General features: G+C 44.5%; 2 protein-coding genes across 12 annotated transcripts in view; one reads left to right on the forward strand and one right to left on the reverse strand.

The window, feature by feature from the left end:
• Positions 1-10,222, forward strand: part of Btbd10 (BTB domain containing 10) — a 60,937-nt gene extending 50,715 nt beyond the window's left edge. For all 6 annotated transcript variants that reach the window (XM_050120471.1, XM_050120474.1, XM_050120472.1 and 3 more), the window contains 2 exons: positions 2,235-2,345; positions 8,242-10,222. In XM_050120471.1, coding sequence (XP_049976428.1) covers positions 2,235-2,345; positions 8,242-8,552 — 422 coding nt within the window. In that variant the 3' untranslated portion in view covers positions 8,553-10,222. The remainder of the gene's footprint in view (positions 1-2,234; positions 2,346-8,241) is intronic.
• A 139-nt stretch (positions 10,223-10,361) lies between these two features.
• Positions 10,362-27,074, reverse strand: part of Bmal1 (basic helix-loop-helix ARNT like 1) — a 98,586-nt gene continuing 81,873 nt past the window's right edge. For 5 of the 6 annotated variants that reach the window (XM_050120467.1, XM_050120464.1, XM_050120469.1 and 2 more), the window contains 8 exons: positions 24,445-24,691; positions 22,629-22,735; positions 20,838-20,988; positions 19,754-19,842; positions 17,916-18,024; positions 15,355-15,448; positions 11,616-11,718; positions 10,362-11,030 (listed from right to left, as the gene is read on the reverse strand). In XM_050120467.1, the coding sequence (XP_049976424.1) occupies positions 10,870-11,030; positions 11,616-11,718; positions 15,355-15,448; positions 17,916-18,024; positions 19,754-19,842; positions 20,838-20,988; positions 22,629-22,735; positions 24,445-24,691 (1,061 nt within the window). In that variant the 3' untranslated portion in view covers positions 10,362-10,869. The remainder of the gene's footprint in view (positions 11,031-11,615; positions 11,719-15,354; positions 15,449-17,915; positions 18,025-19,753; positions 19,843-20,837; positions 20,989-22,628; positions 22,736-24,444; positions 24,692-27,074) is intronic. The other variant, XM_050120470.1, reaches the window with a different exon arrangement.

A 27,074-nucleotide genomic window follows, 5' to 3' on the forward strand; every position in this document is an offset into this window, starting at 1 on the left:
ATCTTGAACAGCATTGGGTTCTTTTTTTACTTCCAGACTTTGTGGTTAGAATTTTTTTGTTTGCTTTTGTTAGAGAAAATCTTTTATGTTGTATTTATGAACCCAATATCAGCATTTTTTTTTTTTTTTGATTTTTCAAGACAGGGTTTCTCTGTAGCTTTTGGTTCCTGTCCTGGAACTAGCTCTTGTAGACCAGGCTGGTCTCGAACTCACAGAGATCCGCCTGCCTCTGCCTCCAGAGTGCTGGGATTAAAGGCGTGCGCCACCACCGCCCGGCCAATATCAGCATTTTTAAACAGTGTCGTGGGTGAGCTAACAGCTTGTTTTATGTCCTAGCCTGTTAACCTTGGAAGGTTAGACTGCACTGAGTTTAAGTAAAAGCTGTAGGAATATAGAAAGTATGAAAACTCTAATTTCTCATTTTTCCATTTTATGAGCCTTTTTATTTTTGAAAACTAAGCAGACTCTAAACGATAACTTTTCCTCAGACAGCTGCTGTAGCACTTTGCAGACAGATTTTCTCTTACATGATGGACTTATGAATGTTGTGGTTCTCTTTAGAGTACTTTTAACTCCTTACGAGTCTCATACAGTGTATTTTGATCATATCCACACCTAGTGTTAACAGTGAGTCTTTTGTAAAGATAAAGTAGATGTCTTTGTTGCTGTTTCCTCAGTCCTTGACTTTTCTGACAATGTCTTTTCTCAGTTACGTAGAATAAAAAGTTGAACAAAGCAGGGAAAATAAAAATGTTCCAAAACTCAGAATGAGCATGATAAATTATTTTCTGTTGTTAAAACAGAGTTTATCATTTTAGCTTTCAGTAGGTTCAATTCTAAGTGTAAAGACAATTAAAGGACAGAAGTGACATTGTAGTGGCTTTGTGGAATTAGAGCCAGACCAGCTTTTCCTGTTTCACTGTTGATATTTCTTATTCATTTATTCGTTTGCTTGTTTGGTTTGGTTTTTTAAGACAGGGTTTCTCTGTGTAACAGGCCTGCTAGTTCTGGAACTCATTTGTAGACCAGCCTGGCCTCTAACTCAGAGATCCACCTGCCTCTGCCTCCTGAGTTCTGGGATTAAAGGTGTGCGCCACCACCGCCCAGCTCATTTTTATTTTATTTTATTTTTTGTTCTTGTTTTTGTTTTCTTTTTTTTTTTTATCTTGAGCATCATAGCTTAAAGAGAACAAAACTTTCTTTTACTTAGCTTGTCTAAATATGAATCATTTTGTCTCAAGCTGTTAAATCCTAAAAAAGATGCATTTGAGGAGCATACAGTTAGCTTTTTCAGCCAGATAGATTTTCTAAGTGTGACTCTATCCTTTTTGAATGGTCAAAAAAGAAAAGAAAAATCTTAAAATACCAGTAGTCTCAAAGCTTTAGTACAACCAGTACAGATGAATGCCATGGGTAAAATTTGTATACATATTTTCCTTTATTGGCTCTTAAACCAGCATGTTTGGTTTGTGAGTGTGTTTTTCTTTTTTTGACAAAACCTGCAGTTCACCTTTTAAGGGCGATAACTCCACCTGAGAGAGAGGAGGCGAGGAAGGCCCATCAGTCTAACTCCCTGAAGTTCCCAGCACATTTGGAAGACTCAACATGTTGTCAGTGGACTGTCTGCCCTTTGCAAAGCCAGTTTGCTCTAAACAGACTAACCTAGGCAGAACATGCTCGAATCTGCCATTTAACCTCAGTATTAAATGGGGCTCTTTGCCTGGATGGAAAACAGTTTGTGGGGAGGGGCTTTGCCTTTGGGGAAGTTATTAATAGTTGTTCAATTCGTGAAATGTAAGATGTGTAGTAGTACTCTTTGACAAGGCAGTTTCCCCACATCCAGACTAGGCCATGTAGGTATCTTAGTAAAGATTTTTACTTTGCCTGCTTGATAATAGTGTGTGATCAGTATCTTTTGGTTGTCTTACTGAAAATTGGGACAGATCCCATTCCAATAAGTGGATGTGTGTCTTGGAGAAAGAGATCCTTCCTATGGATTGGTTTACCTGATTGGTTATCAAAGCTTTTCTTGTTTCCACTTAAGTAGACATCTGCTTCTACATTAACTGTACTGAATATTGTCCTGTCATGTCGGCTAGTCTTCCTTTGGCATTAGTGCATCCATTATTTGGGCTTTTAGGGATGTCAGGTCCCTTTGATGATCCAGGTAAATTGAAGTTAATTTCTTAAGACTTTGATGCTAATGTGAAATATTTTTGTCTTTTTTATTCCAGTTATTTATAGCACAAAATTATATAGATTTTTCAAGTACATTGAAAACAGAGATGTGGCCAAATCAGTTTTGAAGGAGAGGGGTCTTAAGAAGATTAGATTGGGAATAGAAGGTAAGATGTTACCAGTGTTTTCAATTCATTTTCTTTTTTTAAAATTGCTTTCCAAAATCTATGAAGTTTCAGTAATTTGGGAGGAACGCTCTCACCAACGGCTACTGAATGATGATGGGGTAAACATGTCAATGACAGAGACAGGCTTTCTTCTGAGAGGATGTATGTATTTCATAAGATTTCCCAGTGATACAAAAGTGATTTTTTTTTCTTCCATGACATGCTCTGATTCATTATTAGCAAAGCCCACATAAATAATTGGCTCATTGTGTGTACATTCTCATAAAGTTTACAGGCTGTGTGCTGGTGATCTCTGAGGCCTAGCATGTTCTAAAAGTACCTTTTGAGAATGCATGTAGAAGCAGTGCTCAGCTCACTGTATCCTGCGATTCAAGGTACATACAGTTGCACAACATATTTCATTGCTTAAATGCATGCATCTTCAGACAGCCTTTTTGATTTAAATGATTCCCCCATATGCCTTGACAGATGTATCTTTCATTTTAAAATACCCTTCTTATGCCAAATATCCTGCTGGTTATAGTGGCATACACCTTGAATCCCAGCAACGAGAAGAAGAAGCAACCAGATCTCTGTGAGACCAGCATGGTCTACATAGTGAGTTTCAGGACAGTCACATCTACATATGATACCCTGTCTAAAAACAAAACAAAAAACATCCAGATATCCTTCTTGAATAATTTTAGTGGGTTATGTAAGGAGTAAAGACTCTGGAGCCAGATTACTTATGAAGTAGTTTTTGTGTATTGGCTACAGCACTTAAACCAGCTTTTTTTTTTTTTTAATCTGGAATGGGGAGCATTAATAAGTACTTTAAATGGCTATTGTAAGGATGAGCTAACACAAGAAAAGCACTGAAAACAGCACCAATATAGTAAGCGCTCAGTCTGATTTGTGGTGATAATGGTGTTTTAGCAACTCTTATTAAGAAAAATGCGTCATCGAGGGTGGCTTACTTACAGTTTCAGAGGTTCAATCCATTATCATCATGGTGGGGAGCATGGCAGCCTGCAGGCAGAAGTAGACCTGGAGTTGAGAGTCCTCCATCTTGCAGGCAACTGGAAGGCAACTGGGACACTGGGCTGTATCCTGAGCATAGGATCATGGGGACCAGTTACATTCAACTGCCACAGATGGTGAAGATAACTGTGTTAGCTAAGGACCTGGTTGAGGTGCTGAAGGATCACAGGAATAGGTTGCTCAAGTCTGTGAAAAGAATGTCCAAAACAGGACTTGTGTGAAGGACAGTAGAACTGAGATACATGACTTTCCACCAGTGCTTAAAGTTATAAAAACTAGTGGGTAATTCCTGATTGAATGAGTAATCTCATTAGCGAATGAAAAAATGTCATTCTGTAATTGATTCTTAATATCTAATGTTTTATGAGATAGAGTTTCTCCCTATCTAGTCCACTTGATTACACAACACCACTTCTGCATAACTGGTTAAGAAAGTTAAAGTTTCCCTGAGAAGACGTAACAAAGCAGGGGCCTGAACTAGGACTTTGTGAAGTCAGAAAACCAGGAACTTCTGAATAGCTGTGTTAAGTAGGGTTTTTTTTCTTAAAGAGCCAGTATTTAACAATATTTGTCCAGACACATTACAAGCTTACATAAATCAATCTTGACTTTGGCTAGACAGTAATTAGGCTCATCTACATTTATTTCAATAACAGCTTCTAGATTTTGAAGCATATTTTTCTTACAAATGGTTTGTAAACCCTCAACTTTCCCATCAAGTCTGTAAGATTTTCTTCTTGGAAAAGTAAGAAAGAAGCTGGGCATGGTAGCACACACCTGCAATCCCAGCACATCGGAGAATCAGGAGTTCAAGGCTTCCTTGCCTATTAGCAAGTTTGAGGCCAACTTGAGTTACATGATACCCTGTCTAAACTTTCCCAAACAAAGAAAAGAGACTGGAGAGATGGATCAGTGGTTAAGAGACTGCTCTTACCAACGTCCTGAGTTCAATTCCTAACAACTACATGTTGGCTCACAACCATCTGTAGTGGGATCTGATGCCCTCTTCTCGCATAAAGGCATACACACAGATAGAGTACTAATATACATTAAATAAATAAATAAACCCTTTAATGCTGGGTAGTGGTGGCACAAGCCTTAATTAAATCCCAGCACTTAGGAGGCAGAGGCAGGCAGTTCTCTGAGTTACAAAGTGAGTTCAGAACAACCAGGGCTACAAAGAGAAACCCTGTCTCGGAAAAAAAAAAAAAAAAACCAAACCAAAAAAATACCCTCAGTCCTAGATAGGAGTCTTAACCATTGTGTTATCCCATCCCGTACACCTTACTCCAGTGTTCCTAATTTCAAGGCTTTCAAAAGAAATCTGATTTTAGAGTTAATGTGTTAATTTCTTTGGGAGCTAGATTGAGTTGGTGTCTTAAGAGACATGGAAGAATCAAGGAGAATTGATTATATGAGAAGGGATGACGGGGATAAGGGCAGAAGACTGTTAGTTCCATGATCCCAGAGTCACATTCCTGTGTAGATATTGTTAGGCGTGTCTCTTGGATGCTACTTAATGATAAACAGATTTGGGGGTTGGTAGGTGATGAGGTTAAATAAAAAGAAGTATATGTACTGGGCATAGTGGCATTCTGACCCCGTCGCTTATGAAACTGAGCGTAAACAAAACCAAAACCAGCAACAGCAAGAACCCCAAAACTGTCTGGTATAAAAATGGAAAAATGGGAGAATATAATTTGTATTAATTAATCTGGAACACACCACCATTGCATCAAAACATGCATCTTTGGGAGTTGCTTCCTATATCCTTAATAGTGTATCTGTCAACCTCAAGGGATGCTTTCTAAAGTCAGTGTAGGATCACAGGAGTTTGCCACTCCATCTAACAGTTACATCATCCATGGCCTTCCTCCATCTTTAGGTGCTGTGTCTGAATTTGGTAGAAAACTCTTATCTGTCATAGTACTTAACTAAGCTTTTAACAAAGCCTACAGTTTAAAAGGAAACCTTTTAAAGAAGTAGTATTGAAATAGTTTCCGTAGATTACAGGAAGCTTAAGACTAAGAAACTATTTAATTACACAAGCTTGTAAATTAATCTGCCCTTTGTATCCTGAGCAGGAATGGCAGGACAGTAAGGATTGCAGTTGTCACAGAGTGAAGAATTTGGTTTTGGTATAATTTTATCATACTAAGCTTAATAAAATAGCCTTGGCTTCTTTTTGTTGAATAGAGAATATTATTTAGGATTGAGAATGTAGTTTAGCAGTAGGGTCTTTCCTAGCATGTGCACCACAAAGCCCTGGCTTTAATCCTCAATACTGCATCATCATCGTGTATTTAAAGTTACCCACTATGGAGTCAAATCAGTTTTCTAGTATCTTCTATTCCAAATCTCAGAATCTGCTAATATATATTGTATGCTTTGCCTGTATTTCCCTCAACTTTTTGGTTATTATTAAGATCAAGCACAAGGAGCCAGGCAATTGTGGTGCATGCCTTTAATCCCAGTACTTGGGAGGCAGAGGCAGGCAGATCTCTGTGAGTTCCAGGCCAGACTGGTTTACAAGAGCTAGTTCCTGGAGAGCCAAGGTTGTTACACAGAGAAACCCTTTCTCAAAAAACAAAATAAACAAAGAACAAGGAAAGTCACTGGAATGTCATTGTGTACATTGTTATGGTTTAAGTAAAATGCTGCAGGTCCCCAAGTAGCAGCAGCAGCCCCAGGCAGGGAGCCCCCAAGTGGCCTGCGGGCCAGGAAGGCCAGCACATCCTAGGAGCCGCATGGTGGGTGAAAGACCTGGGTGGGACAGCCAGTCACACTAGGAGCCACAGCCCCAGCAGGTAAGAGTCAGGCAGGGAACCACGTGGTGGGTGAGAGACCAAGTTGGATAGGCACGCCATGCAGAGAGAGTATTTATTTAGTGGGTTATGGAGGGGAAAGGAAAAAGGGGAGAAGGAGATATGGGGGAAGAGCAAAGAGAGAGAGAAGGGGGACAGAGAGGAGAGGAGCCACAGCAGCAGCTACCTACCTCTTTGGGAGAGAGCTCAGGCTAGAAGCAAAAGGAAGATCTGCCTGCTCTGTGGTGGGCGGGGCTTGTCTCTTAAAGGGACAGGTCAGACCATTACATAACATTGCTTCTTGAGGTGTGTGTGTGGGGGTTGTTTTGTTTTTAGCTTTATGAACAGATGTCATCACCCTCAATAGAGCACAGAGACCTTCAAGACAGCTGGTACCTTGAGTTCTTTCATGTAGTAGTTGTTAAATATTACTTGTTGAGTGAAGAGGTCAGAGACAGTTTTTATTTTTAAAGGGAAGAATATTCTCAGTAAGAGATCTGAAGGCTAGCTAAAGAGATGGCTCAGCAGTTAAGAGCACTGGACAAGTTCCATTCTCCATATCCATATCTGGCAGCTTCAACTACTTGTAACTCCAGCACATACTGGCTTTGTGGGAGCCTAGGCTGTTTGAATGTTCACCTTACTAGACCTGGAAGGAGGTGGGAGGTCCTTGGACTTCTCACAGGGCAGGGAACCTGGTCTGATGAGAGAGGGGGGAGTTGATGGGAGAGGGGGAGGGATATGGGAGGCGGTGGCGGGGAAGAGACAGAAATCTTTAATAAATAAATAAATTTAAAAAAAAACCCAACTAGCTGATTATGACCTTGAGAGTGGTCCTGAGAGGCAGGGGGTTGCCCCCTTGTCTTCTAAACTGGTATTTTCGGGATTTTCTGTGACACACTCCCTGCCAATTCCGGATCACTGGGCTGTGGCTTCTTCCCTTAAAAATCGCTTCTCCCAGTCACTCGGGGTCGAACTTTCTCCCTGCGTGGGTTATGAGTCTCGGCCCCAGTGCACTGATTCCTGTCTCATCTCATCATTAAAGCCTCGTGTGATTGCAGCAAGGACGGTCTCTCGTGAGTTACTGGGGGGTCGTGTTCCCGAGACTTGAGTGAGAGTCTCCCCAGCACTGGGGGTCTTTCATTTGTGTCTTTGGAGAAATTACATTACTGATAGACAATTGAAAGTTTTCTGAAACTTTGGGTTGTTTTTACTAGTTGTTATTTTTAGTGACTAGAATTCAGAAAGAAAAGTTATAATTAATGAAAGCTCTTTGCAGATACAGGTTTAATTCACTGTTGGTATCAGAGATTAAAATATTGCCCTTGTTGAGCTAGCTGCAGAATTTATTAAGAACCTGCTAGAGAGCTGAGTATTTTTTGTTATTTAACAAAAAAAAAAAAATCTAAAGCAATATTAAGATGAGACTGAAGATTAAGGAAACTAGAGGGCTGAAGAACTACAGGCCTTTAAGGCCGGTCACCCTGTGGGCAGAGTAAGCGTTGCCTGTGCACAAGGAGAGACCGCATCTCCTGCAGATGTCATGCCTGGTACAGAGAACCAGCCCTCCATAGCCCCACCTGAAGAATGCTTTATGGTGGTTGAGTTTGAGTAACTGAAAAAGATGGCCGAAGGTTTAGGGTTTTGGTATCCATGTTAAGCTGATGACTGGGCAGGTGAATATTGGTTTCCTTTCTTGTTTTTTTTTTTTTTAATATTTATTTATTTATTTATTTATTTATTTATTTATTTATTTATTATGTATACAATATTCTGTCTGTGTGTATGCCAGCAGGCCAGAAGAGGGCACCAGACCCCATTACAGATGGTTGTGAGCCACCATGTGGTTGCTGGGAATTGAACTCAGGACCTTTGGAAGAGCAGGCTATGCTCTTAACCTCTGAGCCATCTCTCCAGCCCCTCCTTTCTTGGTTTTTACTTCCATTAAAATGTTAAAATGGGACCTGAACAAAAAAAGCTCTCAACAGGTAACAGGTGACAAGTTTTGCACATGTATGCTCTTTTTCAAAAAGTTCCCTTCTTTCCTCTAGGCTATCCTACCTACAAAGAAAAAGTAAAGAAAAGGCCCGGAGGTCGCCCTGAAGTCATTTACAACTATGTCCAAAGACCCTTTATTCGAATGTCCTGGGAGAAGGAGGAAGGAAAGAGTCGGCATGTAGACTTTCAGTGTGTGAAGAGTAAATCTATCACCAACCTGGCAGCAGCTGCCGCAGACATTCCCCAGGACCAGCTGGTAGTCATGCACCCTACTCCACAGGTGGACGAGCTGGATATCCTCCCCAGCCACCCTGCCTCGGGCAATAATGACCTCGATCCTGATGCACAGAATCCAATGCTGTGATGCTGATGTTCCTGAAACCATAGCCTGCTACTCTTCACAGTGACGTCGTACTCCTCATTCTGCACTGCGAGGCCACTTTTCTTCATTGTGAGATGCACATGTTTAGGATACTGCAGTGTAGGCTTTTTTAAAGACCAAAGGTAGCTGAATGGTTTTTTAATGAGTACAACTTTAGCATCCTGGTTCCAGTTCTATAAATGTATTTGTTTACCAGTAGGTTTGTGGAATTGGTTCTTTGTACGGGGACAGTCCTTTTTCACACATCTCGGTCTCAGAAGTCGTGGGAATTGGCAGCTGGGGTACTTTCAGTGTAGATTGGTACTCATCATGCCCCAGATAAAATGCAGAATATTAAGAGTTGCACTTTATAGAGGGTGGTTAAATGAAGCTGTTGAAGCCATGTTAGAGTGGTGGTGCACAGTATAACACAAGCGCTTCTATCAGAGTATTCCTCAGTACAGTATGGGTAGTTGGCCCACAAGAAGCAAAAACATATTTATCTTGAGTTTGTTTGAGTGATGAGGAGAGATTTGATGCTCCTAATGTTGGTTCACTCATCTCCAGAGCCCTGAACCCCTTTACAGTGAGTCATATGCAGGAAGGGTGAACGTCAGGAGATGGTTTACTGTCCAGTCTGCCTTACCCTTAATCAGTTCAGATATTTATTTACTAATGCTTTTTTTTTTAAGAGTTAAGGGATAGGAAAATGAACTGTTTGCTCTTCATTTACTAAATGATTGTAAACTCGAGTTTTTCATCAAAATAAAATTCCATTGTTTTAATGTTTCTGACCACTTTATAAATATGTTGACTAGATTCTGTGTCATGTATGCGTAAGTATAACTAGAAATCAAACGGTAGCCCAAAGAGCTCTTTGGCATATTTATAAGAGGCACTTAAGTTTCCCATAAATTCTGAAAAGTCACTCTAAATCCAAAGCAGTTGATCAGGATTTTCAGGATCTGAAAGTAGAGTGACTCTGAGCCCTAAGTTTCAGTGTTAGTTTCTGATTCATCAGTCTGACTGCTCTGTTCAGCAAATTGTTTAAATAGTTGATGGTCTACAACAAAGAAAGTGTTTTTAGTGCTTTAGGTCTTGAGATCACTTAACTATTAATAGTCATGTGTTGTACAGGACTGTCCTCTAAGCCACTTGAAGTATTCAGCTGTACCTGCTTGCCAGGAGTTGTCTGTTTGCATCCCCCACCCCCAGGGAGGTATGGAGAGAATCACGAGACCCTCACCTGGGTAGCCAGCTCTTCTACCTCCTGTTCTTTAACTGCAGGTGGCCTCAGGGAGGGGCTAAGAGTATATATGGGTAAAGGCTTTCTCAAGTGGCTTTTGGGGACAGGAGCATCCCTCTAGGGAACCTCTCACTTATGCTCTGTAAGGAAGCCCATTAAACCATTGGTTCCCAGAGTGAACTTTGGATTGGTGGCATCATGCCTCGGCCTGTCAATGGGACACAAAAGGGAGGGTTGATGTTGCTTATGTCTCTACGTGGGAAGGAGTTCTAGCAGCACCATAAAACTACAGGTCTTAGAGAAGCCAGTTTATGATCTTGAATTCAAAGGATTTAAATTTAGAGTTAACCATCTCTGTTTTCATATAAATTGAGATGGCTACATTTGGGATTGAACTATTTTTGTAATATGTCTGAGCTAGTAGCCCAGGAGAAATTATTAGTATGAGATCAAAAAGGCACTGCAAACGTAACAGCAGGGATATGTTTAAACCACTGTTGAAATGAATAAACCAGCCCTGCAGATGTGAAGATTTTCTTCCTAATTATTCAAAATGGGAGTAGTACTTATAGAACAAGGGAAACATTTATTAAAAATATTTAACTGTCTAATACATTATACTTTAACTGATATTTATAGTAAAGGATTCTTACAAGGAAGAATAAACAGCTTTATGATACAATTAGTATAAGAAATATCCACATGGGGGACTTCTTTGTAGTGTAAAAACACCATACATCTGAAATGACCATTTTGCATATAAAAGCTACCAATGATGCTTCTGTGCACAATGATTAAAAAATTCAACACAAACAAAATTCAAAATATACAATTAATGCAAGCTATCCACAGCTAGCCCAAACTCAATGATGAGAAAACACTGGAGCAGGCTTAGTTCCACTTTGTCTGAAGTTACACACGGTAGATTGACTTGTCTCAATGGCTCTGAGATGGCTTTTATGGAGTCAGTACATAAAAGCTGTTCTCTCCTTATCCAGTAAGCTTCACAGACTGTAAAACTTCACCAGTAATGCACTTTGATACTGTAGCTGTTGCCAGAGCAGAATGTAGTGTCTACAGTGGCCATGGCAAGTCGCTAAAGTCAACGGGACCACCCAGGCCTGCATCTGCTTCCAAGAGGCTCATGATGACAGCCATTGCTGCCTCGTCGTTACTGGGACTACTTGATCCTTGGTCGTTGTCTATCATATCGATGCCTATGTGGGGGTTCTCACCTGTGGAAGGAAGAAAGGCTGGTCAGTAAAAAGTACCAAAACCACACTTATATTTGGAAAGCAACTTCTCAACACACTAATAGAATTATTTAACAAGAGTGAAGGGTTATATGGGGACTCTATTGCCATAACTTATTGTTACTGCTTTTCAAAAAGAACACCTAAAAATTAGGGGGAAATCCTTTAAATTCAATAAGTGTTAAAAATACTTGAGTCGAACCCATTTTAGTATTTTGGTAACCATTAGTCAGTGATCGGTTGTAAAAATAACTATGAAAGAAGATAGTAAGAAAACAGAATGAGAAAAAGCTGGATAGACTGAGAGAAACTGTCATCGTCCAATGATTAATACCCTCTGAAGCTACACGGGGTCTCCCTCTGAAAATTCTGTGGGAGAAAACCCGTGTCTGGGTTGCTGTAGAGGCACTTAGATCACTGAAGTAGTTAAACATTTCAGACAGCCACGCTGTTCTAATTATCAACTGTTTCAGAACTAGCTTGTTTTATGTAATCGGTTCTTAAAACTATCTTTGTGTTAAGTGTTTTGCAATCTCACTATCACTCATGGATAATAATACCACTTACCAAGAATGGAAGAACTATCAGAATATGGATAACCTGGGGTCTCCTGAGCCTGCCCTGGTAGTAGCCCAGTGGAAGGAATGTCTGGAGTCCCTCCATTTAGAATCTGCAAATAAAAAGGGGAAATGTAAAGTTTCTCATCAAATAGAAATTTCAATTTCTACCTTATGCAGTGCTACTAAGAAAATGAAGGATGTTGGCGGGGGGGGGGGGGCTTAAAATGGATTCAATTTCCCAGCTGTTTTCCCTTATCAAACAAGGACCTGTTAGAAAAAGTCATGATAACAGGGAGCATTTTCTCTACATAGGATTCAGTACATGCAGATAGTATTTACTTAAAGCAAAGGCTTAGGCTTCAGTAAGCCGGGGTTGCCCTCTAAGGGAGTGAGTGGCACGTGGCAACAAATATTGCTAAAGACATGATTGAGGCCAGCAACAGTGTGTGAAGAGAAACAACTTCAGAGTCACGTATGAACATCTTTGATCATCAGGTAGGCCACAGACACTGAGTAACCTCTGGTTTTGTTCTTAAGATTCGATAATAACTGCTATCACACCTCCATAATAGAAGTCTACTGTCTTAAAATCTCTCTACCCTCCAAGCTCCCTGCCCTTGGCGAAGCCTCAGAAAGACCCCTGAAGAGCGAGTCAGGAAGCTGTGGCCACTGGGTTTCAGAAACGGATTCCAGACCTTGTCCAGCAGATGGCACTGCAACATGTTTCTCCCCAGTTCAGCTTTGCAGTATGGGATCCCTGCACATTCTTAAAAGTGACTGTCCCCAAAAACTGTTTTAGGTAGGCTATATTTATATAAAATGAATTTTGAAATATAAGCCCTTTATAAATGTATTAACATGAATAAAAACAGTTTGATGAAAAATTGCAAGTTATCATTTTAGTGAAAAACCCCACACATTACAAAAATAATGTTTTAAAGTGTCTTACTGTTTTATATCTTTGTGATAAGAGAGTTCAGCTAGATTCTCACACCTCCATTCAGCCTGTTTGATCAAATGTTTTGATATATATGAAGAAAATTTGAACCTCAAACAGATGAGTAGTTGTATGAGGGCAAAATAGTCTTTTCAGTAAATTGGGTATTCTTTGATGCCTCGGCACTTAAGTGGATGTCTCTTAAATATTCATTACAGTGTGGAACCAACTGAGCTGTGTGCCCTGTTATGCTGAAAAATCCATGGCTATATCTTGGCACTCGGAAAGGATAACCCTTAGATGACAGCCTGCACTGACCACTTAGAGCGTATTAGTTCACTTAGAATGGATTAGTCTTGGGTGATTTTGAAATACCCTGCATTGATCACTTTGAGCAGTGGTTATCAACCTGTGGGTCATGACCCCTTGGGGTTGAACAACCCTTTCACAAAGGTCACCTAAGACCATCGGAAAACAAAGATATTTACATTATGACTCATAACGGTAAAATTACAGCTATGAAGAAACAACAAAAATGAGTTTATAGTTGGGGATCACCACAATATGAGCAACTATTAAAGGGGTACAGCATTAGGAAGGATGAAAGCTACAGAGTTAGAGGGTAGGATACTGGTTTGGTGTGTTAGCAGATCTTTTAAATTAACATGAAGAAAATCACCATTTTGCCATCGTGTAAGCTGGAGGAAGCTATCGAGCTCAAAGCAGCAGGCAGGCCCAAGCTCTCTAAACATCCCAGTCTTGACTGAAAGCCTAGATTTTATCACTGCCATTTGTTTTCCTTAAGTGACAAATGTATGGGAGGGAGCAATAGTTTAGCCTGTGATGGAATCACAGATGCTTCTTAAGGCAGGGAGGTATGCAGTAGGGCGCCGATAAGTTTTTTCATTTTAATATTTTTAAATTTTTATGAGTGTTTTTGCTTGCATATAAATATGGTAAGTGCATCACATGTGTGCAGGGTCCTTCAAGGCCAGAGAGGGTGTCAGAGCCTTGACAGGAGTCACAGGCTGCTGTGGCTGCCATATGAGGGCTGGAAATCAAACCTAGGTCCTCTGCAAGAACAGTCAGTGCTCCTAACAGCTGAGCCATCTCTCCAGCCCTAAAAAGGATCTTGAGAGTCTCCCAAAAGGTGTCTGTGGACTTCTGCTTAACTTGATTTGAAGCCTCTGTATGTCCTTACTCGCCCAGGATCTATAAGGCTTATCCAATTTCCCCCTTTCAGCTTGATCTGAATGAAACAACTTTGGGCTCAATGACAAAATTGAAATTGACTGAAGGGTCACCTTTGCTCTAATTTGCTGAGTCCTTTAATCCTGCAATTATTTTTAACTCAATCATGCTTTTCTCATGAGTCCTGTTGCCTAGGACAGACAAAAAAGAAGGACTCAATTTTTGTTCTAGACCCATTTTTAAAAGCCATTGAAAGAGGAATTTCTTTTCATAAACACCCCCAGAATTTCAGGCTTTATGATGTAGGCATAGCTTTAAATTACTGGCAGGTGCTGTTCACCGGGAAGCCTGGATTGTTAATTTTGGAGATCTTGGACTTTTCTGTGTGTGAAGTTGAGAGGTGGAGATACAGATTAGATAGATAGATGATAGATAATAGATAGATAGATGAAAGTTGTCCAGTGATAAGCATATAACGGGATGAAAACCTCTGAAATACCAAGAAGCCGACTGCCCGAAGGATGAATTAAGTCAGGGGGTACCCTAGAGAGATAGGGAATAGAGCTGAGAACACAGAAGGCGAGCAGTAGGGTTCCTACACATTCCCAAAGTCCAGGCACTTGCACATTCATTGTCATGCGTACTCCAGGGACAGAGACCACTGCTAACCTACCAGTCTCGGCACCATTAGAAGGGAAACAGGAGCTTGGAAGGTACAGCCACTGCATGACTCACACGGGCAAAGGCAGGCTTCAAACTCGGGCCCACCTTGCTGTGGCTGTGCTCTTACCCACAATGGGCTGGCTTTTCAGTTTCCTGGAGGAATCAAAGCCTTTTCAAGTGTAAACTTGCCGAAGACTCACACCAAGTAGAATAAAGTTGCTCCTCTCCTCTCACCTTCAGCCCCCACACTCACCCATCCTGGCAGCACCAGATTTGGGCAACCTGGGCCTGTAACCTGGGCCTCCCAGTTTCAGAAAGCCCCGCTTTGCTTTTGGTATTTGTCCCTTGGGAACCACCCCTCAGTCTTTCCTGGAGTCTCTGTGTATGTCTAGGGATACTGAGTCCCTTGTGTTCTAATCTCAGGTGTTATTAATGGACTCTTAACCTCCAATCAGTATAATTGACATAGGTTTGCAAATTGTCTAGTAATGATGAAAACGGGTGTTTATAGTGCCATCTTCATGAAGTACTTGTGGCCGGTGATGTCCTATCAGGGACACATTTTGGTGACAGATCCCCACGTGTTCAGCTATAAAGCCTAGCTTGATGAAGTATGGCTCATGCTGTTGCTTTTACTAATGGTTTCTGTTCACTTGAAATTCCTGGCAGTAAGGTTCTATGCAGTCCGTCCTAATCTCTCCCTCATGGAAATTCTTGAATTGTGCCCTCAAAGGGATTGACAGTTCCCCTTTCCTCACAATGTTGTTCTTGCATTCACATGGAATGCATCCTCTTGAGCAAGCCAGGAAGCCTCCCTACGTGCCAGTGTGCTTTGAAGCCAGCCTCACACAGTTGAATATATTCCAAGGAGGAAAGAACGTCTCAACTTATCCCAGAAATCACTGTGTCTCAGAACTTGGGCAGAGGCTCTCTTAGTCTAGGCCTTCATGCTTACCTTCTTGCCTCCTGGAGAGGAGGCATCAGGGGGAGGCGTACTTGTGATGTTCAGTGGGCTGGAGCCACAGCTGGAAGGCGATGACCCTCTTATCCTGTCAGAGAAGAGCTGATTACAATGCCTTTCGGGGCGGCAGGTTTGGGGAGATGCTAAGGGGGATAAGGCGCTAGGCTAGGGACTGGCACATGTTCTACAATGACCAGACAACTCTTGGTTCTGTAGGCTATATGGCCTGTCACAGCAGTCCACATGCAATGCATGAGTATAGCTGTGCTCCAATAAAGCCTTATTTCCAGAGCCCTGTGGTCAGCTGGATTGCTCTGCACTCCTCTGATCTAGAATGCAAATCCAAAAGCAGTAACTGTCTAAGCCTCTGGGTTAGGGTTTGGATTCAGGTTGATGAATTTTAAGTAAATGGCCAGCTTTAGTTCTTCATAGAACACAGGTGAGTTGGGAGATCTCAGGAGTTTAGCCTCCATCTTTGCTACCACGAGTTGGATGTAGAGCAAGAGGTAGATTGTCTTGCCCACAAACCTTGACTGATGAGTAAGTGCCCCTAGGAAATAAAGGTAGCAGTGCAGCTCAGCCACACCTAAAAAGGAAACTGGTGGGTAAACAGGAGCAGCCTTCTTGGGAAGCAAGAGATGACAGATCTGGGACTTCTCTGGATTGGCCCACGAGGGTGGGCTTGTTAGGAGACTCCTGTGTAAGTGTGCACACCTGTGAGGCTGGCAACCCCAGGAAGGGAGGCTGTGGCTTGCACAGAGGCTCGTGTGCTAGTGTGCCCACGTGAGTTCTCGCTTCCACCCGTCATGTGTGCTGGGGTCATATGGAAGCCGGGACCAGAGTCTGGGGTGTATGGAGGCAGCTGTGTTACCACCAGACTTTCGGTTCCTCCATGATGAGCACAGCCTATTAGAGCCGCATGGGGACCAGTTTCTATGCCTAACAAATGGCTCTTGGCCAGCACTGACTACTTGTCTATATTTGTGAGGACACAAGTATTCTGTCTCCTCAAACTCAAGCTACAAGCCTTTAACGTCCAACATCGGAACAGAGTACCAGAAACGGCTGTTTCTCCCAACATTGTCTGATGTAGGCCTGTGAAGCCACTCTCTTCCCAGGCTCCTGTCCATTCTCCACTGGCCTTCTCACCATTCCTTATGTACCTTCAGCACCTGGCCCTGGACTGTTGATTTCTCTACATGACAGGCCTCATTCCTGGGTTATCAATCATGCCCACCTTCGTCTCTCCCTATTCTAGTGAGTTTCCACAATGTATATATAACACAACATTTTGGATATCTGTTCAGCATCCTACAACGAATGGTATCTTGAAACTCCGGATTATGCACTAAGAGTCTTTAACCCTCTCCCTTTATAGCTCCATGCTCCTTTCTCCACAGAGGCCAGTTAGATAGCCCTGAGCATGCTCGCGCTAGATCAGTCCTGATTTTCTAGCGGGAGCACCTACCTTTATTGTAAGCCTAGGCTGAGATAAGTTTAAACCCTCAATCCATGAATTCCCCACTGTCCTATTATTATAAAGAAAGTTGAACTCTCAAGGATTTCAGGATTGTTCTGGTGAAGGGTTCTGATACCGTCTTCTGCTGGTCTTACATAGAGTCAGGGTATTTAATAGCTTGTCTGAGCTAATCATATTGTATCCCGTCTCATTTCTCTCCAGAGGTGGAGGCAAGCAGCTGAACCCACCACTCTGTGGACAAGAGCCCCTCTGGCTGCCCAGAGAACAGACTAGATCAGTAGCTGCAGAGAACATTGATCTTTCTGGTCCTCATCTCTTTCTGTACATGCTATTATGTTTCTATCTTTAAGTATCTGGTTACCACCTTGGTTCTCCAAAATCAGGCAGATTTATAATAACCATTTCCCTCTCAGGGGCTATGTTTAAAGATGGACTGAACTCACAGTTTCTGAGTGTCTATTGTGTATCAGGCTGCTTATCCCTTTACAACTCTAACCCAGTCCCCTCGGTGGCTTAAGTTAGCATGCCAAAGATTAGATGGCTTTCCTAAACAGACACAGGTGGATGCAGGACCAGGCCTGAGCCCCAGGCAGATGCTGCCAACCTCTGCTTGTACATGGAAAGGATGCCCCCACCCTAGAAAACTGCCTCTGTTGCCAGCTGATCTGCTTGGCCTCTATTAGTCCAGGGAGCTTGAAGAAAGCACTTTGGCTAAGACCCAAATCACAGGCTGCTCGCAGCTTACTCCAGACCTGGATGTTCCGGGGCTTCATCCTCAATAGGAAGCTGCCTGGGATACATTCAAAGTGTTGGGAACTGGGCTTCCCCAAGAGTGTCTTCTGCTCTGGCCTGTTTGGTCTAGCTTCTTTATTTAAGACACGGGTTCCATTTTGAATTGGGCCAGAGGAACAGAACAGTCTCATGTGTGTATAAGCAGCATCCCTGGTCTTTTCTGCTTGGGTGATCAGCAGCAACCTTCTACCAACTGTGGTGACCCAGACTGTCTCCACACACTGTGAAGCACCTGGAGAGCTGAGCACCCCTGGCTGGAGAGGCAGCCAAAGAGATTACTTGCCTGTGGATTTCCATGATTTCTTCTGCAATCATTCGACCTATTTTCCCTGCCCCAGCTCTGGTTCCCCCTGGAATGCCTGGAACAGTGGGATGAGTCCTTTTGGGGCCACCTACAACAAAGAAATCTCACAGTAGCAAAGAGGAAACCCGATCAAGAAATGCTATCGTGTGTTAAATGAAACCTCCCAATCCACTTGAAGTGGAATGTCAAGGTTCTCCCTTGTCAGGAAAAATAGCTCTAGCAGGGGGCAGGCTCAAGATTCTATGCCGCATCACGGCCCCAAGCTTTGACACGAGCCAGCTCATTTCCTTCATGTGCCAGAGACGAGGCAGCAAAGTCTGGTGAATTTGACAGGGAGTCAGGGAACAAGCGGGTACGGCTTCTTGGAGGAAGGTCACTGAGCAGAGTCCTCTTGGAAGCAGAATATATATTAGCCGGGTAGGTGGTGCTGAGAGGAAAGCACCCCAGGTGCAGAAACTGTAAGAGCACCACGCAGGACAGAGTTAGGAAGTATTGCACGAGCAAGGTGTGCACGTCATGGAGGATGACGAGGGCATAAGCTTGGAACTGGTGCAAACACAGCAATGCTGTACTAGGAACACCAAAAAGGCTCCATAAGAGGTAAGGGCCAGGGGGCTTAGCACAGAAAATGCACGGGGTACAATGAGGGTTACTAAACGTCCACCACACAGCACGGGCTGCGGTTATAGGTCACTTAATGACAGGGATACAGCCTGAGAAATGTATCCTTAGCTGAGTTTGTCATGTAAAACTTGCTCAAACCGGGCTGGAGATGGCTCAGTGATTAAGAGCACTGGCTGCTTTTCCAGAGGTCCTGAGTTCAATTCCCAGAAACCACATGGTGGCTCAAAACCATCCGTAATGAGATCTGGCGCCCTCTTCTGGCATGCAGGCATACACACAGGCAGAACACTATACATAATAATCAAATATTTAAAAAAAAACAAAAAAACAAAAACAAAAAAAAAAGACCTGTTCAAACCTATCCAGAATAGTCTAGAGAACTATTCTGTAAACTACAGGCTATAGGGTGTGGTATGTTGCTTCTAGGCTACCAACCTGTGTTACTGTGCCATAGGAGACCACAGAGATGACCTTTGTGGCTCTAAGTATGTTTGAGGGTAATGTGTTGCTCTAGAAATCACAATGATTATGACATCAGTAGGTAAAATGACATTTGTCACTTATGGTCTGCTGCTAACTGGAATGTTGCTCTGCTCTGCTCTACGCTCTATGTAGAATAGAGTATGGAACTGACAGAGGGAAGCTGAAGTGAGGAAGCAGTTTAGAGGCATGGGTGCGCTGACGAGACGAAAGGGACACAACCGTGCATCTGGACTGCAGGAGGAACGAGAGGATCCAGCAATTCTGGAGTGCAGAAGATGAGCTTGGGATATTTTTAATTTCGGTGCCTCTGTTGTTCCGTCTGGGAAAGCGAGGAGTGGGCATGGGAGTCATGAGTGGAGAAGCAGGCTGAAGCCATCCAAGCAGCAGTGGTTCAGGACAAGCAGAACCAATGCCGAGCCACAAGGAAGGAGCCCACTGGATATGGCAGGTTCTCAGGAATAAAGGATACCTTTCTCTCAAACACAGGAGCCCGGGAGTCACCAAAGAGCAAATCACAGCTCCCAGGCAACAGGGAAGAGGGGAGCACAGAGAAACAAGGGGTCTAGGTGGCTGCAGGAAAAGCCACACACATTCACAACATCCCCAGTAGGAGGGCAGCGGCAGGGTACCCTGAACCCTTGACAGGAAGATACCCGGTTATAAGCAGCTTCTCGCAAGCGAGCCCCGATACCCGAGCGGGACATAATTACCTTCTCCAGAGGGCAGCATGCTGTCCATGCTGTGGGGGGACGCGGTAAGCTGCGGGAAGGTTGGGTCCCCGCCTTCCAAGACATTGGCTCTGTGAACATCCCAGGCAATAAGGAAACATGAGTCAGGCTTACTCAGAACCATGCACCCTTCACCTTGCTGAAGGAGTCCGGTGTCCACGTGGGACCCGGACAGGCCAGAAAACGAGGTGTCTGTTTGAGTGGCTGATCAGGTCTCCTCACTGCTAACACAACTGACAGCCTCCCAGCCTTTGGCCTCACTGCCCACCTGGGCCTCCCTAATTTCTTTCTTCTTTTTTTTTGAGACAGGGTTGCTCTCAACAGCCACACAGGGTTTCTCTGTGTAACAGCCCTAGCTGTCCTGGAAATAGCTCTGTAGACCAGGCTGACCTTGAACTCACAGAGATTCACCTGCCTCTGCCTCCCGCCCAAGTGCTGGGATTAAAGGTGTGCTGCTGCTGCTCCCCTGATTTCTATGTTTAGTTGAAGTGGCTGCAGGAGCCCCCTCCTACTGCTACAATACTTTTTTCCTTCTCACTGGCAGGACACCCAGCTCCAGGCCCCCGCCTGCCTCTAACCACACGGGGGTGAAGGAGGTACGAGAAGAGCCTTGGGAGAGCGGGCTCTTCCCTCTCCGGACTTCCTTAGAAGGCAGCAGAAGCCTCAGAGTGAGTATCCATCTGCCAAGGCTTGGGCCACTAACCCGCTAGCCATGGAGACCACCCATCCTCACTGGAAGCCAGAAAGAGCGAGAACATATGTAAGCCTTTCCCTGATGGTAGACACCCTCCTCCGCCAGCGTGAGTGGAAACCCGTGTGTGGGGTCAGGGTTAGGGTTTCAAGGGTTGGCTGTTTCCTGGAGCAAGTCTCACCACTGGGGCTCACACAGAAGGAGGACTAATGCCTGTTCTTGGTTAACAACTCTTCCTGACTTCCTCCTATCATGAAACACCACCAAGGGGCCAGTAAAACGTGGATGCTGGCTACTGCCTGTACCCTTTGTCCCAGGTCAGGACCCAAGGCATCTCCCTTTGAAGCAAGGGTGTATCTCACAGGAGATACTCACAGAACAACTGTGTTGGTTGAGACGATGTATTCTACTTCCTTGGTCCACGGGTTCATGAAACTGAACCATCGACTTCGTAGTGTGATAAAGGAACCGTCTTTGATCTTGAACTTATAGCAATTAGTTGTGATTTTTTCTCTTGTCTGTAAAACTGAAAATGCAGAGAAGCCACGATTATTGTCATTTCCTCAAACCAGTGAGCATATTAAACAGGTCACCTGAGCCCAGATCCCAAAGGTGCTCAGCCCACATGCCATCACCCATTAGAAAGCCAAGCACACACGTGGCCAGTGCTCAGACAGGCAGCGTCCAAGGGTCTAACTCATAGCCTTCCAGGGTATTTCTCAACCTGTCACTCCTTTCGAGGGTCTAGGAAAATGAAGGCTTTTGGCGATGCTGGCGGCAGGACTGCGTGAACTCCAGCCATGCGCCTTCCTGTCACACAGCCGAAGAGCAGCTGTCCCTGGCCAGCTTAGGGAATCTGAGTCAACAGAGGCCACTGACCTGCTCGGATCTCAGCCTCTGAGGGACATCAGCACCTTTCGTGCCCCAAGCGTTAGAGACAACAGAGGTGGAATACGACCCCATGCCCTCTGGAAAGGAATGACCAAGGCTGCTCGAACACTCCAGCCAAGAGCAGGAGAGAACCACACAAAGGCCAGGGGTGACAAGGACACCCAGCAGACAGGAGTGGGTTGACAGAGCCACAGATGGAACAAATCTGGGAACTGGGTCAGGGTCAGGAGTTGGAAGGCAGCAAGTTTTGAATCTTGTGCCTGTCGAAAGTGGTTGTGTTTGAGTCTGAATACTGGAACACTAAACAGGGACGTGCTATTATCAGGCTCGATCAATTTGACGATAAATGAGAGAACTACAGACGATGGACCCAGGGTGAGAGGAAGCAGGAGACCCAAAAGCACAAGTGCTCGAACCAGAGTCCGGGCGGTGGGGGTGGTGACAATAGGGACACTTCATATGAGTGTCTGAGGCCACTGAACGGGTTTGGGTAGAAACAGTGGAAGAAGGGGCTGCATATGTGGCCATACCACCTTTGAGGGTCAGCTTTGTCACCTCGACACAGCCTAGACTCACTGGTAAGAGAGTTTCAATGAGAGGTACATTGAGCTGGCCTGTGGGCACATTTGTAAGGGAGTGTGTTAATACATTTCACTTACATTGAAGACACAGCCCACCATGGGCAGCACCATCCCCTAGGTGGGGCCCTGAACTATGTAAGAGGGAAGAAACCAAGCTGAGCACAGCAAGCAAGCAAGCGAGCAAGCGTGAACATGTCTACTTTCTCTCTGCTCTAGACTATGGGTGTCATGTGACCAGCTGTCCTAAGTTCCTGCCACTGTGACTTCCCCATAGTAATGGACCGTGACCTGAACTGTGAGCTGAAATAAGCTTTCTCTCCCCACCAAGCTGCTTTTTATCAGGACATTTTGTCGCTTGACAGCACAGGTGAAGGACAACGCAGGATGGAAAGAAAATCGGATCAGTACAGGATGCATGAGATCTGTACAGGCTTGGAGTGAACCCTAACCAAGAGATGTTTCCACACACAGTCATGGCTCTGTAGAGAAAACTGTCGTGCACTGGGTAGGGGCTGAGCATCTGTAGGGGACGAAGGGTTCCTGGAGCCAACAGTCTTTTCTCCTCTCCAGTGGTTTGGCCTGAAGAGTCTTGGGCTGGCTGACTCCCACACAGTAGGGGCAATCTTCTCTGGAATGGCAATTGGAGTGTAGAAGCAGGGCATACTTAGGACATCAGACCCCTCCTACAGCTTACCTTGCCTGTGACATTCTGCAAGATGTCCTATGTCATCTTGATGAAAATATTCATAACATGATGTGCCTAGAAGTTCTTGTGGTAGATATGCCAAAATAGCCGTTGCCCTAAGAGAGAACAGGAGCTTTTTAAATAAGAAAAGCCATTCTGAAGATGAACAATGACTTACGGATGAGCAGCCAGTTTCTTCCCGTCACAGCCTCCAGGAGAGCAAGGTCTAAGCTGGAGGCAAAAAAGCTAGGTCCTTCCCAGTGGACCAACTATGTGGGTGTCCACCCCACCCAGCCTTCCGAAAACAGAGCAAAACAAAGCAAAAATGACGTAAGGGGCTTTTTTTTTTTTCAGAAATAAAATTTCGAGTGGCCTTTAAATGACAAGATTACCATATTAATAATGGAAGAATAAGAGAGAAATCTAAATTCCAGGTCAGGGATGCTCCTTTTTCACTGCTTACTTGTACCAGGGCAGCTAAAGCCCAGAGGCTCTTGCAGCTGGAACCACAATAGCCTTAAAAAGTAGATGCCTACTTCTCTGGCATCTAGTGGCTGTCTCTAGTAGCGAGTTAATAGCCTGGGACTGTTCCCAAGGGAGGCAGCAGCAAATCTGGGACATCTGGTTCATGGGCTAGATCTAGCACCAATTAGCTGTGAGTCCAGGAGGAGCTGATCCACCGGCTAGACCTCAAGCCCTCATCCATAAGAGGAAGAGGCTGGACAAGAACGATGCTGTCCGAGAGATTTCTGCAGCCGCGCAGCAATCCATGTGCTGCTAACCACACAGGGTGTCTTGTGTGTGGGTAGGGCCCCGAGAAACAAAAATTTTGATTTCAACTAATTACATTCAAATTTAAATCCACAGACAAGTCCACCATGGCCAACTCTAATAGAAGGCTCAGGTCTAAATAACTCTATGTCTTTTTTTTTTTTTTTTTTTGCCTTTTCTTTTTTTTAATTGATTGACTTTATGTCTTATATTCCATTCAACGTCATGACCCTGGAACATTTCATAACTGTAGGTTGTATTTCTGTTTCCTTTCAGAAACCACTCACTTAACTGTCATTGCTATGCTATGTATCAGAGACTACTGAGAAAAAGCCGTGCATTTCCCGTGATGCCCTAATGAGCCTGGGTTCTGGGTTTTAGCAGAGACTGCTCTCGCTTCCCTCACTCTGCACAGCAATGTGCAGTCAGAGATGGGTGTTCGTTAGAGGGCAGGAGGGGCCTAGAGTTATTCGTCTCAACTTTTAGAAAAGATTATTACTATTTAAGACAAAGTCTTTCGTACGCCAAGGTTGCCCTATACACTATATAGATGAGAAAGACCCAAAACTTCTCACCCTTCTTCTTCTACCACCCAAGTGCTGGGATTCGAGGCAAGAACCATACCAGCTGCATGTGGTGCTGGGAACTGAACCCAAGGCTTCACGTGTGCTAGGCAGACCCTCTTCCGAATGAACTATGCCCAGCAACATAATATTCTTTACTCTTAGAAAAGGCAGCTGATGACCCAATCTTTCCACCTTCTCAGCTTAGGGCTGAAATAGTCTACTGCAGGGGTTCTCACCCTTCCTAATGCTGTGATCCTCCAACACACTTCCTCAGGTCGCCGTGACCCCCAACCAGAAAAGTATTTTTGTTGCTACTTCATATCTGTAACTTTGCTACTGTTATGAATCTTATGTAAATATCTGATATGCAAGCTATCTGATATGCAACCCCTGTGGAAGAATTAATTATTCAACCTCCAGGGTCACAGCCCACCAGGTCAGAACCACCGCTCTACTGCATTGCTGCAGGGGGGGTTGTAGGCTCTTACCTCTGGTCTACAAAAACAAATTTCCCATCTATGGCGTGCCGAGAAACGTATTCCATGGACTTGACCCTTATTTCTCCGTTCACCGGCTGCGGAACCACATGTGAATGCAATCGCCCGATGGCAACGAGACAGCTGAGGTTACAGCCCTCGTTGTCTGGCTCGTTGTCTTCATCCAGCCCCATCTTTGTGGGCGGCCAGCTCTTCAGATAGCCTGTGCTGTGGATGGTGCAGAAGCTTTTTCGATCTGCTGGAAAGCAAAAGCCCCTGGTGAGTGTCAGCGCTGGGCTGGCAGTAGGGCGCAGCCTCCAAAGACAAACAAAAGGCCTCACTCTCCAGAGGAGTCACCTGGTGGGTAGAGCAGACAGAAGTGGCCCAGCGTCATGTGTGCTGAGCAGAGTCCATGTACCAAAGGTGTCACAAAAAGTCCAGCGAGGAGGAATAGACCTCCCCAGGGAGAAAGTCCCCCACACCAATGCTGGAGGTCAGGCGAGAACATGAGCACTGCTGGCGCACCGAGTGTCTTTACGTGTTATGGCCAACAAAGGCTCAGATGCGGACTGCAGATTGCATAGACGGCTCACTGGGTAAGAACACTTGCCTTGTGGGGTATCCTTACCCTAGCGTTCCTACATCAAGATGAGAGGTAGAGCCAGAAGCTCACAAGCCAGTGTGCAGTGCTGTGGCCAGAAACAAAAGAGGCCCTGCCTTCAAATAAGGTGGAAAGAGAGAACCAACTCTTGAAAACTGTCCTCTGACCCCACCCACCCCCAAAAACATACCATGGAATTCTCTCTCTCACTCTCTTTCCTTCTCTCTCTCTCTCTCTCTCTCTCTCTCTCTCTCTCTCTCTCTCTCTCTCTCTCTCTCTCTCACACACACACACACACACACACGAAAAATAAATAAGTAAAAAGAGAAAGAAGTGGGGAAAGCAGGGTGGAGCCTTTGAGGCCTACAAGGACCCAAGGACCCTGAGGTATTTGTTAACAGATGTGTTTAGCAGATAGGAAATGGAAGGTCTCCAGCAGGATTTAAATGCAGAAGCAGAAAAACCAAGGACTTTTGATAGTCTAGCAAGAGTTTTGAAGATGAAAGAGAGTAGAAACCGAAGTAGGAGGACTCAGAGGTGCATCGGCCAGCCTCTAAAGATGGCAAGAGATGCTGAGAGCCACACATGAGCAGGGTGGGCAACAGGGAAACAGACAATACTTCTGAGAATGGTTGGGATTTGCATGGATGTCAGACAACAAAAAGATACGGATGGACAACAAGAAGATACGGATGGACAACTAGAAGATACAAATGGCTCCCCTATCTCAGGGTTGGGTGGCGGCTGCTGCTGCCATTCACCAGTTTGGAGAAGAGAACACAGATCACACAGAAAAGAGAGAAACATGTTTAATTGAGACACACTTACACCTACGGACTTTAAGACCGAACAGCCCATCAGGCAGCAGAAAAATATCAGAGCTGCCTGGTAGCCAAGGAGGCCAACTTTATACAAGCATGAAAAATAACTATGAGAAAGCACCAGAAAGGAAGACTGTGGGGTACCGGAAGAAGACACAGGCAGTCTGTGCCTTCGGGGAGAAGGTGAAGAAACTGGAAAGAAATTCCAATCAGAGGTAGAGAGGAGTGTACACACTGGACCTTGAAGGAGGCTGGCAGCATCCTGGGAAAGTCAGCGTGGCTCAGATGTACTGAGGAGTGGCAGGGACTTCATCTGCATCATATGTTAACTGCCAAGTTTCTTCAAGAGTAGCAAGAAGCGATGAAGGGTTTTAAATGGGGGTAGGGGATAAGATGACTCACTGCTAAAGGGCCACCCCACAGCTGTGTGTGGTGGAGCAAAAGTCACTAGTGTCTACACCAGACCTGAGAGAGTTGAGGGGAGCTGGCTGCAAGAGGTGGAACGGACTCTTAGAAGCTGCTTTGGCTGAAAAACATGGGCCCCTCACAGCAGTAACAAGGCAGGATGACGGCCTGGCTTCTCTGCCTTCATTTTGTATTGCCTCCTTTACTTTGGCTGAAGGCACAAAGATAAACCATTGTCTCAAACCTGCCATCACCCTGGACTTTGAAAGAACAAACCCAGGAGGAACAGTCCACTCCAAATGAGGGCGGTTACCCGTGAGGGCAAGACTGCACCCTGGAACAGAGGCAATGGTCTCCCAAGCCTGCCTTGTCTCTTCACATGATCGTCAGGAGAGGTTTGGCCCACTGTTTGGGAGCCGAGCTGAGACAGTGTTTAGCGAGACCATGCCCAGACCACAGCTGGAACCAGGCTTGCCCCTTGCTCCAATTCTTTCTCTATTTAATCCTAAAGCACACATCAGTTCCCCAGCAGACAGACTGGACCCCTTTATCTGTTCTCCTCAGTATGGCTACACTGTAGACATGGCTTGTCTCTCTACAGGGGACAGTGGCCTGGCCTAGCTTGTTACGGCTGCAGGAGCCTAGGTGTGTTTCCAAAATCTCTGGTTCCACAACTGGAGGAACAACTTCTGCTCTTTCAGAAGAGCAGGGCTTGGTTGTTAGCAACCACATCTGTAATTCCAGTTCTAGGGGATCCAATGCCTTTTTCTGGCCTCTGTGGGTACCAGGCAGCATGTGGTACACTGATATTACTT

This window comes from Alexandromys fortis, unplaced genomic scaffold (assembly GCF_014885135.2).
Source record: "Alexandromys fortis isolate MF-2015 unplaced genomic scaffold, M_Fortis_MF-2015_v1.1 scaffold_191, whole genome shotgun sequence".
NCBI lineage: Eukaryota > Metazoa > Chordata > Mammalia > Rodentia > Cricetidae > Alexandromys > Alexandromys fortis.